General features: G+C 44.8%; 1 protein-coding gene across 1 annotated transcript in view; it reads left to right on the plus strand.

Annotated features, from left to right (window-relative positions):
• LOC121578022 (tensin-2-like) overlaps nt 1-14,290 on the plus strand; it is a 97,438-nt gene that overhangs the window by 42,805 nt on the left and 40,343 nt on the right. The window contains exons 4-5 of the mRNA XM_045223757.1: nt 12,517-12,549; nt 12,729-12,778. Coding sequence (XP_045079692.1) covers nt 12,517-12,549; nt 12,729-12,778 — 83 coding nt within the window. The remainder of the gene's footprint in view (nt 1-12,516; nt 12,550-12,728; nt 12,779-14,290) is intronic.

Below are 14,290 nucleotides of genomic sequence, written 5' to 3' on the forward strand. Positions count from 1 at the left end.
CCCAATAGAAAATATTTGGAGGGAGCTGAAAGTCCGTATTGCCCAGCGACAGCCCCGAAACCTGAAGGATCTGGAGAAGGTCTGTATGGAGGAGTGGGCCAAAATCCCTGCTGCAGTGTGTGCAAACCTGGTCAAGACCTACAGGAAACGTATGATCTCTGTAATTGCAAACAAAGGTTTCTGTACCAAAGTTCTGCTTTTCTGATGTATCAAATACTTATGTCATGCAATAAAATGCAAATGAATTACTTAAAAATCATACAATGTGATTTCCTTGATTTTTGTTTTAGATTCCGTCTCTCACAGTTGAAGAGTACCTATGATAAAAATTACAGACCTCTACATGCTTTGTAAGTAGGATAACCTGCAAAATCGGCAGTGTATCAAATACTTGTTCTCCCCACTGTATATACTAGGCAGTGTCAGAGGAAGGCCAAAAAAATTGTCAAAGACTCCAGTCACCCAAGTCATAGACTGTTCTCTCTGCTACTGCACGGCAAGCGGTACCGGAGCGCCAAGTCTAGGTCCAAAAGGCTCCTTAACAGCTTCTACCCCCAAGCCATAAGACTGCTGAACAATTAATGAAATGGCCTCCCGGACTATTTACATTGTCCCCCCCCCCCTACATGTACAAATTACCTCGACTAACCTTTATCCCCGCACATTGACCTTGTATATAGCCTCGTTATTGTTATTTTATTGCGGTACTTTTTATTTGATTTATTTAGTAAATATTTTCTTAACTCTATTTCTTGAACTGCATTGTTGGTTAAGGGCTTGTAAGTATGCATTTCACAGTAAGGTCTACACCTGTTGTATTCGGCGCATGTGACAAATAACGTTTGATTTGATTTGATTAACAGTAACATGACCAAAAACAACAGTAGGGCAGAAAGGCTCGTGATATGGGGAGGAGAGGAGCGGAGTGGAGTGTGCATCACACTGAGTAATGATCAATCTGAAAAATATACTAAGTAGGTAAATATAGAAATAACCATCGTGCTCGGGATGCCGGCGAGGGAGCGATTGACGGCGGGTGCAAATAAGTGTGCGGCAGCTGGAGAGCGAGAGGGAAGAGAGAGGGATTATGATTAGACAGCTTCCATCTGGGACTGTACATAAATACATGAGGGACACGAGACATGGCTACAAATGTTGTTTAAAAGCTTCACTGCAGAGACAAGGCTACACATGTTGTTTAAAAGCTTCACAGCAGAGACAAGGCTACAAATGTTGCTTAAAAGCTTCACAGCCGAGACAAGGCTACAAATGTTGTTTAAAAGCTTCACAGCAGAGACAAGGCTACAAATGTTTAAAAGCTTCACAGCATGCTATCTCTCTTCTCTCTTTCTCTCTCCCTCTCTCTCTCGCCCCATCGCTCTCTGTTCCTGTCAATATCTTTTCCGTTGTCAATTATTTTTCCATTCTCTCTCCATCCCTCCATTTATCTCTCTCCATATCTCTTTTACTTCATGTCTTATGACTCTGTATTTATCTCCAATATTTATTTTTCTTAATTAAATGTTTCTGTTGAATTGTTTTGGATTGGCATGGCTGTGAAATGTAGTGTTACCCTACTAATGTGATACACAGTTATATGATCATACAAGTTGGAGGATTATTTGATCAGTATGTCTGTCTGTTACAGTCCTCTCCTCTTTCTTTCCCTCTGTCGCTTTCTTAAAATATTTCTGTTTACTCCCTCTCTCCCATGTCCTCTCTCCTCTTCTCTCTGCCTCTTTCAATCTTTCCTCCTTCCTCTCCCTCTCTTCATTTATCTCCCCTCTCTCTTCCTCTACTCTCTCTCTCTCTCTCTCTCTACTCTCTCTCTCTCTACTCTCTCTCTCTACTCTCTCTCTCTCTCTCTCTCTCTCTCTCTCTCTCTCTCTCTCTCTCTCTCTCTCTCTCTCTCTCTCTCTCTCTCTCTCTCTCACTCTCTATTCTCTCTCTCTCTCTCTACTCTCTCTACTCTCTCTCACACTCCCTCTACTCACTCTTTCTCTACTCTCTCACTCTCTACTCTCTCTACTCTCTCTCTCTACTCTCTCTCTCTCCACTCTCTCTCTCACTCTCTATTTTCTCTCACTCTCTATTCTCTCTCACTCTCTCTCTCACTCTCTCACTCTCTACTCTCTCTCTCTAGTCTCTCTACTCTCTCTCACTCTCTCTCTCGCTCCCACTCTCTACTTTCTCTCTCGCTCTCTCTTTACTCTACTCTCTCTATATCTCTCTCTCCTCTCTACTCTCTCTCTCTCTCTGCTCTCTCTCTCTTTCTCACTCTCTCTACTCTCTGTCTCTCTCTCTCTCTCTCTCTCTCGCTCTCTCGCTCTCCTCTCTCTACTCTCTCTATCTCTCTCTGTCTCTGTATGTAATGTAGTGTTACCCTACTAATGTGATACACAGTTATATGATCATAGTTGGAGGATTATTTGATCAGTATGTCTGTCTGTTACAGTCCTCTCCTCTTTCTTTCCCTCTGTCGCTTTCTTAAAATATTTCTGTTTACTCCCTCTCTCCCATGTCCTCTCTCCTCTTCTCTCTGCCTCTTTCAATCTTTCCTCCTTCCTCTCCCTCTCTTCATTTATCTCCCCTCTCTCTTCCTCTACTATCTCTCTCTCTCTCTCTACTCTCTCTCTACTCTCTCTCTCTACTCTCTCTCCCTCACAATTTCTCTCTCTCTCTATCTCTCTCTCTTTCTCATTCTCTTTCTCTCTCTCTCTCTCTCTCTCTCTCTCTCTCTCTCTCTCTCTCTCTCTCTCTCTCTCTCTCTCTCTCTCTCTCTCTCTCTCTCTCTCTCTCACTCTCTCTACTCTCTCTGTACTCTCTCTCTCACTCTCTATTCTCTCTCTCTCTCTCTACTCTCTCTCTACTCTCTCTCACACTCCCTCTACTCTCTCTTTCTCTACTCTCTCACTCTCTACTCTCTCTACTCTCTCTCTCCATCTCTCTCTCTCACTCTCTATTTTCTCTCACTCTATTCTCTCTCACTCTCTCTCTCTCTCTCTCTCTCTCTCTCTCTCTCTCTCTCTCTGTCTCTCTCTCTCTCCTTCTCTCTCTCTCACTCTCTACTCTCTTTCTAGTCTCTCTCTACTCTCTCACTCTCTACTCTCTCTCTCTCACTCTCTCTACTTTCTCTCTCGCTCTCTCTTTACTCTACTCTCTCTATATCTCTCTCTCCTCTCTCCTCTCTCTCTCTACTCTCTCTCTTTCTCTACTCTCTCTACTCTCTCTACTCTCTCTCTCTCTCTCTCTCTCTCTCTCTCTCTCTCTCTCTCTACTCTCTCTCTCTACTCTCTCTCTCTACTCTCTCTCACTCTCTATTCTCTCTCTCTCTCACTCTCTACTCTCTCTCTCTAGTCTCTCTACTCTCTCTCACTCTCTCTCTCGCTCCCACTCTCTACTTTCTCTCTCGCTCTCTCTTTACTCTACTCTCTCTATATCTCTCTCTCTCTCTGCTCTCTCTCTCTCTTTCTCACTCTCTCTACTCTCTGTCTCTCTCTCTCTCTCTCTCTCTTGCTCTCTCGCTCTCCTCTCTCTACTCTCTCTATCTCTCTCTCTCTCTACTCTCTCACTCACTCTCTCTACTCTCTCTCTGTCTCTCTCTCTCTCTCTCTCTCTCTCTCTCTCTCTCTCTCTCTCTCTCTCTCTCTCTCTCTCTCTCTCTCTCTCTCTCTCTCTCTCTCTCTCTCTCTCTCTCTCTCTTTCTCTCTCTCTCTCTCTCTCTTTAACAGTATCTCACACTGTCCACTCCCTCGCCTTCTCTTATCTACTCTCTTATCCACTCTCCCTCCCTCCCTCTATCAGTGTATATTCCTCTGCCTCCCTTTACCAGTGTCTCGCCCCAGGGGAGGGAAGAGGGCATCAGTAACCAGAGCCTTTTGACTCTGCAGTGGTGTCGGGGGGGGGTGAGGGAAAGAGAGGAAGGGAAAATATTACTGTATCGTGTGCCTGCACAGCGGCAGCATGTGTTACTGTTAGAGGGAGTGGGAGAGAGAGAGAGGCACTGTATAATGTTCTCTCTCTACAGAGAAGGCTCTTCTGTGACAGAGCGAGAGAGTTAAGAGGGAATTGAAGCAGCTTGCTGAAAGGTAAAACACGCTCCGTGGTTCATTCATGATATTGAGGACATAGTCTGGAGTTTATAATGGGCACTGAATGGAAAGATTATACTCTTTGAATCTTCCCCTCTTGTGCACTTCTTTGTGTACTGTGTTTTCACTGTGATTTGTTGATAGAGCGATAGATTGATATTGAACCCTAATCTATTGGGTTTTTCAAATGGCAGACGTGACTAGAAGAGAGTATTGACTATTGAGAGAATTGAGTACTGTATATAGAGTATTGAGAGTATTGAGTAGTACTGTGAATAGAGTATTGATTATTACTGTGTACAGAGTATTGAGTAGTACTGTGTATAGGGTATTGAGTACTGTATATAGAGTATTGAGTACTGTGTATATAGAGTACTGCTGTACAGAAAAGCTGAGAAGCATAGTAAGAGCTAGGTAGTTGAAAGCGGTTGAAGCGTACCTCCAAATGCGTGTGTCTGTGTGTCTAGACGGTTCTGTTTGAGAGGACAGCTGTCCTAACAATCTGTGGACCTACTGCTTCTGGTCGTGTGAGCTATACAGGTTGTCGTGATGTATGCACTTTGTCAGCTGTTCAGATAAAGCACTGGTCTGTTGACATATGAATTGAGGTAGAGATTATACATGTTACACTCATGTATTAGTGTATGAATGGTTTGGATTATAGAAGTGTAAAAAGATCACCTGTTTTTATGGAGTTCGTCCCATTCTTTTATACTTGATTACTTTGTGGACTAAGAAGTTGTATTGCACTGTGCAATGACCTGCTTACAATACATGTAATGTATAATTTAAGACAAACACCTACAGATAGTAGCAGAGTATCTTGATGGGGTGAAATTCTCTCATGTGGAACATCTTGGGCAACATAGCAAAGACACATACAGGATTTGATGTTCTAGTTAGAGGCAAGACATATATTTTTTTATATATATTTATATTTTAGTCATTTAGCAGACGCTCTTATCCAGAGCGACTTACAGTTAGCGAGTGCATACGTTATTTTTTAGATTTTTCATACTGGCCCCCCGTGGGAATCGAACCCACAACCCTGGCGTTGCAAACGCCATGCTCTACCAACTGAGCTACATCCCTGCCGGCCATTCCCTCCCCTACCTTGGACGACGCTGGGCCAATTGTGCGCCGCCCCATGGGTCTCCCGGTCACGGCCGGCTACGACAGAGCCTGGATTCGAACCTGGATTCAAACCAGGATCTCTAGTGGCACAGCCTTAGACCACTGCGCCACTCGGGAGACATGCTATCCCTTCATAGCAAGCTCTAGGTATATCAGGAGATCGCTTGCAAGACAGAAATAGTTCTGTCAGTTTACATAGAGCTCTTTACTGTTGTGGTAGAGCTCATTAGCAGAGGTGAAGTGGATTGTTCTTTAGATAGGACATGCAGTCTTAGAACTAAGTGTAAACACAGTGGACTGAGCAGATGTTACGTTGTTGAGCTTATTGGTAACGGTGGGGAGTCATCTCTGTCTCCATTCCAGCTGCAGCCTCTGCATGTACTGTAAGGTATATGCTTTAGTGGATGCATATTGCGTAAATGACTTAAGCCTTCTCCCCACTTAGTACGGAAGCAATAAAGGGAGAATATGCCCACACACACACACACACACACACACACACACACACACACACACACACACACACACACACACACACACACACACACACACGTGTTTATATTTACCCAGCGTTTTTAATATACTGTGTGGCTAAACTGGGAGATACAGACAACAATAGGCCTCATCTAACTGGGATTATAGGGTTGCTATTTTCTGCGCTGTGGCCATGGCAAGACCTCTGGTGCTACTGAGGCTTATAGGTTTTTTGTGTTGTTTTTTGTGTTACGGGCATGACTTATGGATTTGTAGGGTTTAATAGATTTTTATTAATCAAATATAGTTTATTTTGCCTAGAAAGTTGGCTAGATGAGTTACACAGAGTATACCAAACATTAGGAACACCTTCCTAATACTGAGTTGCACCCCCTTTTGCCCACAGAACAGCCTCTATTCATCAGGGCATGGACTCTACAAGGTGTCGAAAGCATTCCACAGGGATGCTGGCCCATGTTGACTCCAATGCTTCCCACGGTTGTGTCAAGATGGCTGGATGTCCTTTGGGTGGTGGACCATCCTTGATACACACGGGAAACTGTTGAGTGTGAAAAACCCAGAAGTGTTGCAGTTCTTGACACAAACCCGTGCCCCTGGCACCTACTACCATACCTAGTTCAAAGGCACTTAAATATTTTGTCTTGCCCATTCACCCTCTGAATGGCACACATACACAATCCATGTCTCAATTGTCTCAAGGCTTAAAAATCCTTCTTTAACCTGTCTCCTCCCCTTCATCTACACTAATTGATGTGGATTTAACAAGTGACCTCAATAAGGGATCATAGCTTTCACCTAGATTCACCTGGTCAGTCTATGTCATGGAAAGAGCAGGTGGAATATCCAGAAGCATAAAAGGGTTAGAGTGAGAGACAGGTTTGTGTGTACAGGTTTCATGTACACTTGGGTATTTGCCTGTGTCAAAAAAACATGGTGAAATAGCATGGTCTTTACACTTTGTAGAGCAAGTAGAGATCTGAGTTGACGGATGAACAAACAAACAAATGCCTTGATGAGCATTCAGAGCAGCGTAGGGTCTAAAGTAAGGAGGTCTATCAAAATAGCTACCAAAATCTCTGTCTGGTCTCAATGGTTGGAAGGCATTTTCAGCTGTTGATTGCCCCCCCTCCCCAAAGCACTCTCTCGCTCACTTTCTCACTCACTCACTCACTCTCTCGCACTCTTACTCTCTCTCCCCCTCTCCCCCTCTATCATTATATCTCTCTGTCAACTCCAAGGTCTCCCCTTCTCTTTCACCCAAATGCTCTTGCTCTCCCGCCTTCTCCCCCAAGCTTTCTCTCCCTCCCAGCTCTGTGTGCCCACTCCCTCTATCCAATGTCTCCCCCCCCATGCCTCTCGTGCATTATCTTAATCTCTGTGTCGTTTGTCATCTCGTTATAGTAGTGTTTATTTGGTGGAAAGGGGAAGGGGAAGTACATGCTTGTCTCCCATGGCGGCATGACTGTGGTTTGTCTAAATTTTACTGTAACCCCTGTACTGTAACCCCTGTACTGTAACCCCTGTACTGAAACCCCTGTACTGTAACCCCTGTACTATAACCCCTGTGGGACAGACAGACAGGCAGGCAGATGGAAACAGAGAGAGGGAGTTAATGAGCATGCTTTCTCACTGGCTACTTACTTAGCCACAGCAACACAGATCCTACGTCTAACCTGTGCTCTTGTTGAAATGTTGGCTCTGTCTCTTTGAATCAATTTCACAGTGGTTAAGAGGAGAGAAGAAGATGCTTAGAATATATAAGATGTAATATATTATAAGATTCTTGAGAGAGTCAGACTTAGAGCTGGAGTGGAGATTGTGTGTGTCAGTTGTCTGAACTGCTGTCTTAAAGAGTATTCTCAGCTCAATATTCTCAGGGTTTGGTTGGTTACCTCGCTAGGTCAAAAGTGGATGAGTTACTCACTTCTTCCCCTTCTCTCCTCCCTCTCTTCCTCACTTCCCTCTCTTTTGCCTTAGCAACTGGAAGTTAGGTCAGTTCTGTCTTGGAAGTCGTCCTGATAAAACCTATTATTGGATGACAGACAGAATGTAACCTCTAACCTCTGACTCAAACAGTCAGAATTAGTCTTTGGTCCCACTGACTCAGAATACCCAGCCACTTTCTTTATTTGCCTTTTGCCTTCCTGCTACTGAGAGACCTGGCCCAAAATAGCACCAGACAAAGTTACAGCCAATGACCAACATTAAATATCCAATAGTAGGCCTACAATAAGCAAAAAAGGGTCACAAAGTACTTTGAGTGGAAATTCCGCCCCAATATCCTAGATCTCTGGATCTGGGCATACAGCCTCAAGAAGGTAGTAGTGATGCACTTATCATCTAGTTAGGCTCGTGCTTGGCGCCATTTTGAACAAGATGACTGCGTCCTGAAAAAGTATTTTGTGGTTCATTGGAATCCATTTAAATTGTGCCATGATGGCATTGGCAACATCTTAAAGTGGTATTTTGCAGTCATATGTGGCATTCCCATTCATTGGAATCCAGTCATCTTTCCATCACAGTAAAGTTCTAATAGGTTGGTAGGCCACAACTGCACTGAGGAGGTACTTTTGTCTAGTTCTTCTTTCTACGTCTATGACTTTGCCTCTCTGTCTCATGCTGGCTGTACGGAGGGACACATGGGCAGTTGTACTTCTGTAATACCAGTCAGTAGTCCCTGAGGGTTAGATGGGGGACGGGCAGCCACCTCTGTAAGTAGTAGCTAGTCTATCTGATGGACAAGGCAAACGTAACCAGATGGCCCTAGCAGCACACTGGCTAAATGAACTAATGAAGCTCCTCAGGCTGCTGCTGCTGCTGCCCTGGACATGTGTACACTGTGTGTATGCGTGCGTGCGCACCCTTGTCCATGTTAACATGCGTACGTGCGTATACAATATTAGTGTAAATAGGCTACATGCACGCAACACAAGCATGTTAGCGAGTGTACAGCGCAAGCGACTCTGACGGTGTCCTGCAAATTGCATCCTGTTGACTCATGAGTCATTCAGTGTGTGTCTGTGTGTGTGTCTGTGTGTGTGTCTGTGTGTGTATGTGTGTGTGCTATGCTACTGTGTTCAACCCCAGTCTCGAGGGGCTTCAGTCCGTGTCTGTCTGCATCGTCTCCTTCCTGTGACTTACTCCATCATTTATCCAGTTAACCACCATTATTACAACCTATTAATTAACAGTAGCTTCCTACCCTGTGGGATGAATCTCTATTCAAAAACTAGGGCTGCATCCCAAAAGCCCTATGGGGCCCTGGTCAAAAGTAGTGCACTATAAAGTGAATAGGGTGCCATTTGGGACGCAGCCTAGAACTATTGTGCTTTCCTGCTCATCTGGGTCATGTTCAGTGGGATGCAATGTTCGAGAACATTCACATAGAAATAGACCATGTGGAACAGACATGCTTTTCTGTCATGTAGGACAGGGAATCATGTCAGTCTCTATGCAAGTCGTTTCTATCTGCTCCCAAACACGACCCTGGTAAACAGGTCACGTGGTCATGATGTCATCACTTCCTGTTACGTAAAACACACACAGACATACACACACACACACACTTCCACTGGAACTCTGACATCGATTTTATAATGGCATAATGTTACTGTTCTATACCAGGGTTCTATACCACTCTCTCTCTCCCTCAATTGAATTTACATTCAATTCAATTAGCTTTCTTGAGAAATGGCAAGTCAATGTCTCCCACATTCTTATATCCTTTTCAACCCTTTCTCAACTCTTCCCTTCTCTATCTCTTCCTCTCTGATTCTGACTCTCTCTTCCCTCCCTCCATCTTACTCCATTTCTAACACTCTCGCTCTGTCCATATTTCTCTCTCTCTCTCTCTGTTTTTTTTCTTGTCATGTTAGGGCAGGCAGCAGAGTGGAGTGATTGAACTGAAAGTAGTAAGCTCAGCTGTGATCTAGGGCTGTTCAACTGGCTGATGATGGTGTTTAAAGAGCTGCCTGCAGGAGCTCCCTCAGCCCAGCAGTAAACAATCAGACAGCACAGACCTCCCTCCTCTCTCTCTCTCTCTCTCTCTCTCTCTCTCTCTCTCTCTCTCTCTCTCTCTCTCTCTCTCTCTCTCTCTCTCTCTTTCTCTTTCTCTCTCTCTCTACCTCTCTCTTTCTCTCTCTCTACCTCTCTCTCCCCCTCTCTCTCCCCCTCTCTCTCTCTCTCTCTCCCACTACTCTCTCTCTCTCTCGCTCTCTCTCACTACTCTCTCTCTCTCTCGCTCTCTCTCACTACTCTCTCTCTCTCTCTCTCTCTCGCTCTCTCAAATTCAAATTCAGATTTCTTTATTGGCATGAAATACAATTTGTAGATATTGCCAAAGCAGTATAGTGGTACAGCATTTCAGTAAATACAGTACAATGCAATGAGGATGAAGAAATCCAGTTCATTTCAGTAGTAATAATAGTACATATAATCATGTATACAGGTACAACACTACTGCTGTTGTATTGTGTAATCTTCGGTCAATACATTTAATTAAATCAAAATAAGATTACAAAAAGAAAAAGAAAGCTTGGCTAATAAATAAACTATCGCTCGCTTTCTTTCTCTCTCTTTCTTTCTCTCTCTTTCTTTCTCTCTCTCTCTTTATCTCTCTCTCGCCCTCTTTCTCCTCGCCCTGTCCATCCCTCCACCAGAAACACAAGCGAGGGAGAGACAGAGTTGTATGTGTGAGAGAGAGAGTTGTATGTGTGAGAGGGAGCACTGTATGTGTGAGAGAGAGAGAGTTGTATGTGTGAGAGAGAGAGAGTTGTATGTGTGAGAGAGAGTTGTATGTGTGAGAGAGAGAGGTGTATGTGTGAGAGGGAGCACTGTATGTGTGAGAGAGAGAGAGTTGTATGTGTGAGAGAGAGTTGTATGTGTGAGAGAGAGAGGTGTATGTGTGAGAGGGAGCTCTGTATGTGTGAGAGAGAGAGAGTTGTATGTGTGAGAGAGAGTTGTATGTGTGAGAGAGAGAGGTGTATGTGTGAGAGAGAGAGAGTTGTATGTGTGAGAGAGAGTTGTATGTGTGTGAGAGAGAGAGAGAGTTGTATGTGTGAGAGAGAGAGTTGTATGTGTGAGAGAGAGAGTTGTATGTGTGAGAGAGAGAGTTGTATGTGTGAGAGAGAGAGTTGTATGTGTGAGAGAGAGAGTTGTATGTGTGAGAGAGAGAGTTGTATGTGTGAGAGAGAGTTGTATGTGTGAGAGAGAGAGTTGTATGTGTGAGAGAGAGAGTTGTATGAAAGAGAGAGGGCGAGAGAGAGAGGTTATTTCTCTCCCTCCATCACCCAAATAACTCTCTCGCCGTCGCTCGTGTTTCTGTCCTCCCTCGCTACTCTCTGACTCCCTGTTTAGTTTCATATCACACATTTTCACATTTTGCCCTGTCGTGTTTTCAGTCCAGTCATCTGGAGTGTGTCAAAAACAAAGATTACATTTTGTTTAGTTTAACACAAAGTGGCAGAGATGGCTTAGTCAAGGTCAATAGGTCACGGTCTGGCTGCTTTGTATATTGACGTGTGTGCATCACATGGTAGTGATGCCTTAGAACAGGTACACAGGTTGTGTGCGTGTGAGGCCTCCTCTTCATTCCAGACACACAAACAAACACACACACGCATGCATGCACACGCACACACATGCACTTGTGCACACACGCACACGCACACACACACACACACACACATGAAGATGCATAAAATAAGTGTCTGTGTGTGTGTGTGTGTGGGCGGGTGTGCGTGTGTGAGTGAGTGTATGTGTGCATTATTGTTTATTGGCGTGTGTGTGTCTTCTATCTTCATGTGTTCGTTAGTGAGTGGAATGAAAAGGAGGCCTCTGTGCATTCAGGAAACGTCTGTCTAATTGCCAGCTGGTAGAGCACGGCGCTTGTAACGCCAAGGTAGTGGGTTCGATCCCCAGGACCACCCATACACACAAAAAAAAAAAAATGTATGCACGCATGACTGTAAGTCGCTTTGGATAAAAGCGTCTGCTAAATGGCATATTAATATTATTATTATTAAGGAGATGTAATGTGGTGGTGGATTTATTTTGGCCCTGCTCTACCCCCGCCCTCCCCTCCTCCCCTTCCCCTCCTCCTCTTCCCCACCTCCCCTTCCCCGCCTCCCCTTCCCATCCTCCCCTTGCCTCCTCCCCTTCTCCTCCTCCCCCTCCCCCTCCCCTCCTTCCCCTCCTCCCCCTCCCCTCCTTCCCCTCCTCCCCCTCTCTCTGGGACATGAAGCTGCAGTGTGCATTTGAGTTGTGCTCGCGTGCATATGTGCAAATACATGTGCGTGTGTGTGTGCAAACCGGTGTGTGTCGAGTCTGGCATCACGCCCCACTAGTCAGTCATATGGAAGGGGTAAATCTCAGAAGACAGCATGACAGCAGCAGTGTTTCCTCTTCAGCTGTTGAGAGAGTGAGAATCCCCTCCATCAGCACACTTCCCTCTCTCCTCCCCCTATCCACCTCCCTCCTGGACAGAGCACAATAACTATCTACCCACTGAGCCATGTGACTTGGCATAAAGTGTGTGTGTGGTCAGCATGTGTGTATGGAGGAGAATGTGTTTTTAGTTGCCATCATTATGCGACAGGTATCTTCTGTATGACATTATACCCCATATATATAATAATAATAATATATTTTTTGTGATATCCAATTGGTAGTTACAATCTTGCCCCCATCGCTGCGACACAGCTGCGCCACTCGGGAGGCCCTATACCCCAATGTATTAATAAAGTGTGTTTGTATTGATGAGTGTAGATTGTGTACTAACCTGTGGTCTGTCTTTCAGGTGACATCCACCTGCGTCCCAGCCCCAGACCTGGTGAGGATTCATTTAACTCTGTCCTCCTGCCTTCATGTGGTTCTTGTTTTGGTTTGTTTTAGCTCTGTATGGCATTAGTAAGGTGTTCTCCACTCTCCCTTTATTTTCTGATACTTATTGCGGTACTGTACTACAAAAGCCCCAAATGTAAATAGTTGATGTCTTTCCCTCATTCTCAGCAGGGCTTCACCAAGTCCTCGTCCCAGAAGAAGAGGAACTCCCTTCCCAGGTACCAAACACTTTTTAAAAGATTTTACTGAGTTACAGTTCATATAAGGAAATCAGTTGATTGAAATAAATAAATTAGGCCCCAATCTCTGGATTTCACATGACTGGGAATAAAGATACCTTTAAAAAAAGGAAGGGGCGTGGATTAGAAAACCAGTCAGTATCTGGTGTGACCTCAATTTGCCACATGCAGCGCGACACATCTCCTTCGCATAGAGTTGATCAGGCTGTTGATTGTGGCCTATGTAATGTTGTCCCTCTCCTCTTCAATGGCTGTGCGAAGTTGCTGGATTTGGCGGGAACTGGAACATGTTGTCGTACACGTCGACCCAGAACATCCCAAACATGCTCAATGGGTGACATGTCTGGTGAGTATATAGGCCATGGAAAAACTGGGACATTTTCAGCTTCCAGGAATTGTGTACAGATCCTTATGACATGGGGCCATGCATTATCATGCTGAAACAGGAGGTGATGTTGGCGGATGAATGGCACGACAATGTGCCTCAGGATCTCGTCACGGTATCTCTTTGCATTCAAATTGCCATCGATAAAATGCAATTGTGTTCGTTGTCCGTAGATTATTCCTGCCCATACCATAACCCCACCGCCACCATGGGGCACTCTGTTCACAACATTGACATCAGCAAACCGCTCGCCCACACAACGCCATAAAACGCTGTCTGCCATCTGCCCGGTACAGTTGAAACCGAGCAAACTTCTCCAGCGTGCCAGTGCCCATCGAATGTGAGCATTTGCCACTGAAGTCGGTTATGACACCAAACTGCAGTCAGGTCAAGACCCTGGTGAGGACGACGAGCATGCAGACGAGCTTCCCTGAGACGGTTTCTGACAGTTTGTGCAGAAATTCTTCAGTTTTGCAAACCCACAGTTTCATCAGCTCTCCGGGGGGCTGGTCTCAGACGATCTGCGGTTGTGAGGCCGGTTGGAAGTACTGACAAATTCTCTAAAACGACGTTGGAGGTGGCTGATGGTAGAGAAATGAACATTCAATTCTCAAGCAACAGCTCTGGTGGACATTCCTGCAGTCAGCATGCAAATTGCACATGCCCTCAACTTGAGACATCTGTGGCATTGTGTTGTGACAAAACTGCACGTTATAGTGGCTTTTTATTGTCCCCAGCACAAGGTGCACCTGTGTAATGATCATGTTATTTAATCAGCTTCTTTGTATGCCACACCTGTAAGTGGCGCAGCGGTCTAAGACACTGCATCTCAGTGCTTGAGGCGTCACTACTGAACCCCTGGTTCGATTCCAGGCTGTATCACAACCAGCCGTGATTGGGAGTCCCATAGGGCGGCGCACAATTGGCCCAGCATCATCCGGGTTTGGCCAGTGTAGGCCGTCATTGTAAATAAGAATTTGTTCTTAACTGACTTGCCTAGTTAAATAAAGGTTAAATTAATTTTTTTTAAATAAAATAAGGTGGATGGATTATCTTGGCAAAGCAGAAATGCTCACTGAAAATTTCTGGGATCATTTATTTCAGCT

Source organism: Coregonus clupeaformis, chromosome 12 (assembly GCF_020615455.1).
Source record: "Coregonus clupeaformis isolate EN_2021a chromosome 12, ASM2061545v1, whole genome shotgun sequence".
Taxonomy (NCBI): domain Eukaryota; kingdom Metazoa; phylum Chordata; class Actinopteri; order Salmoniformes; family Salmonidae; genus Coregonus; species Coregonus clupeaformis.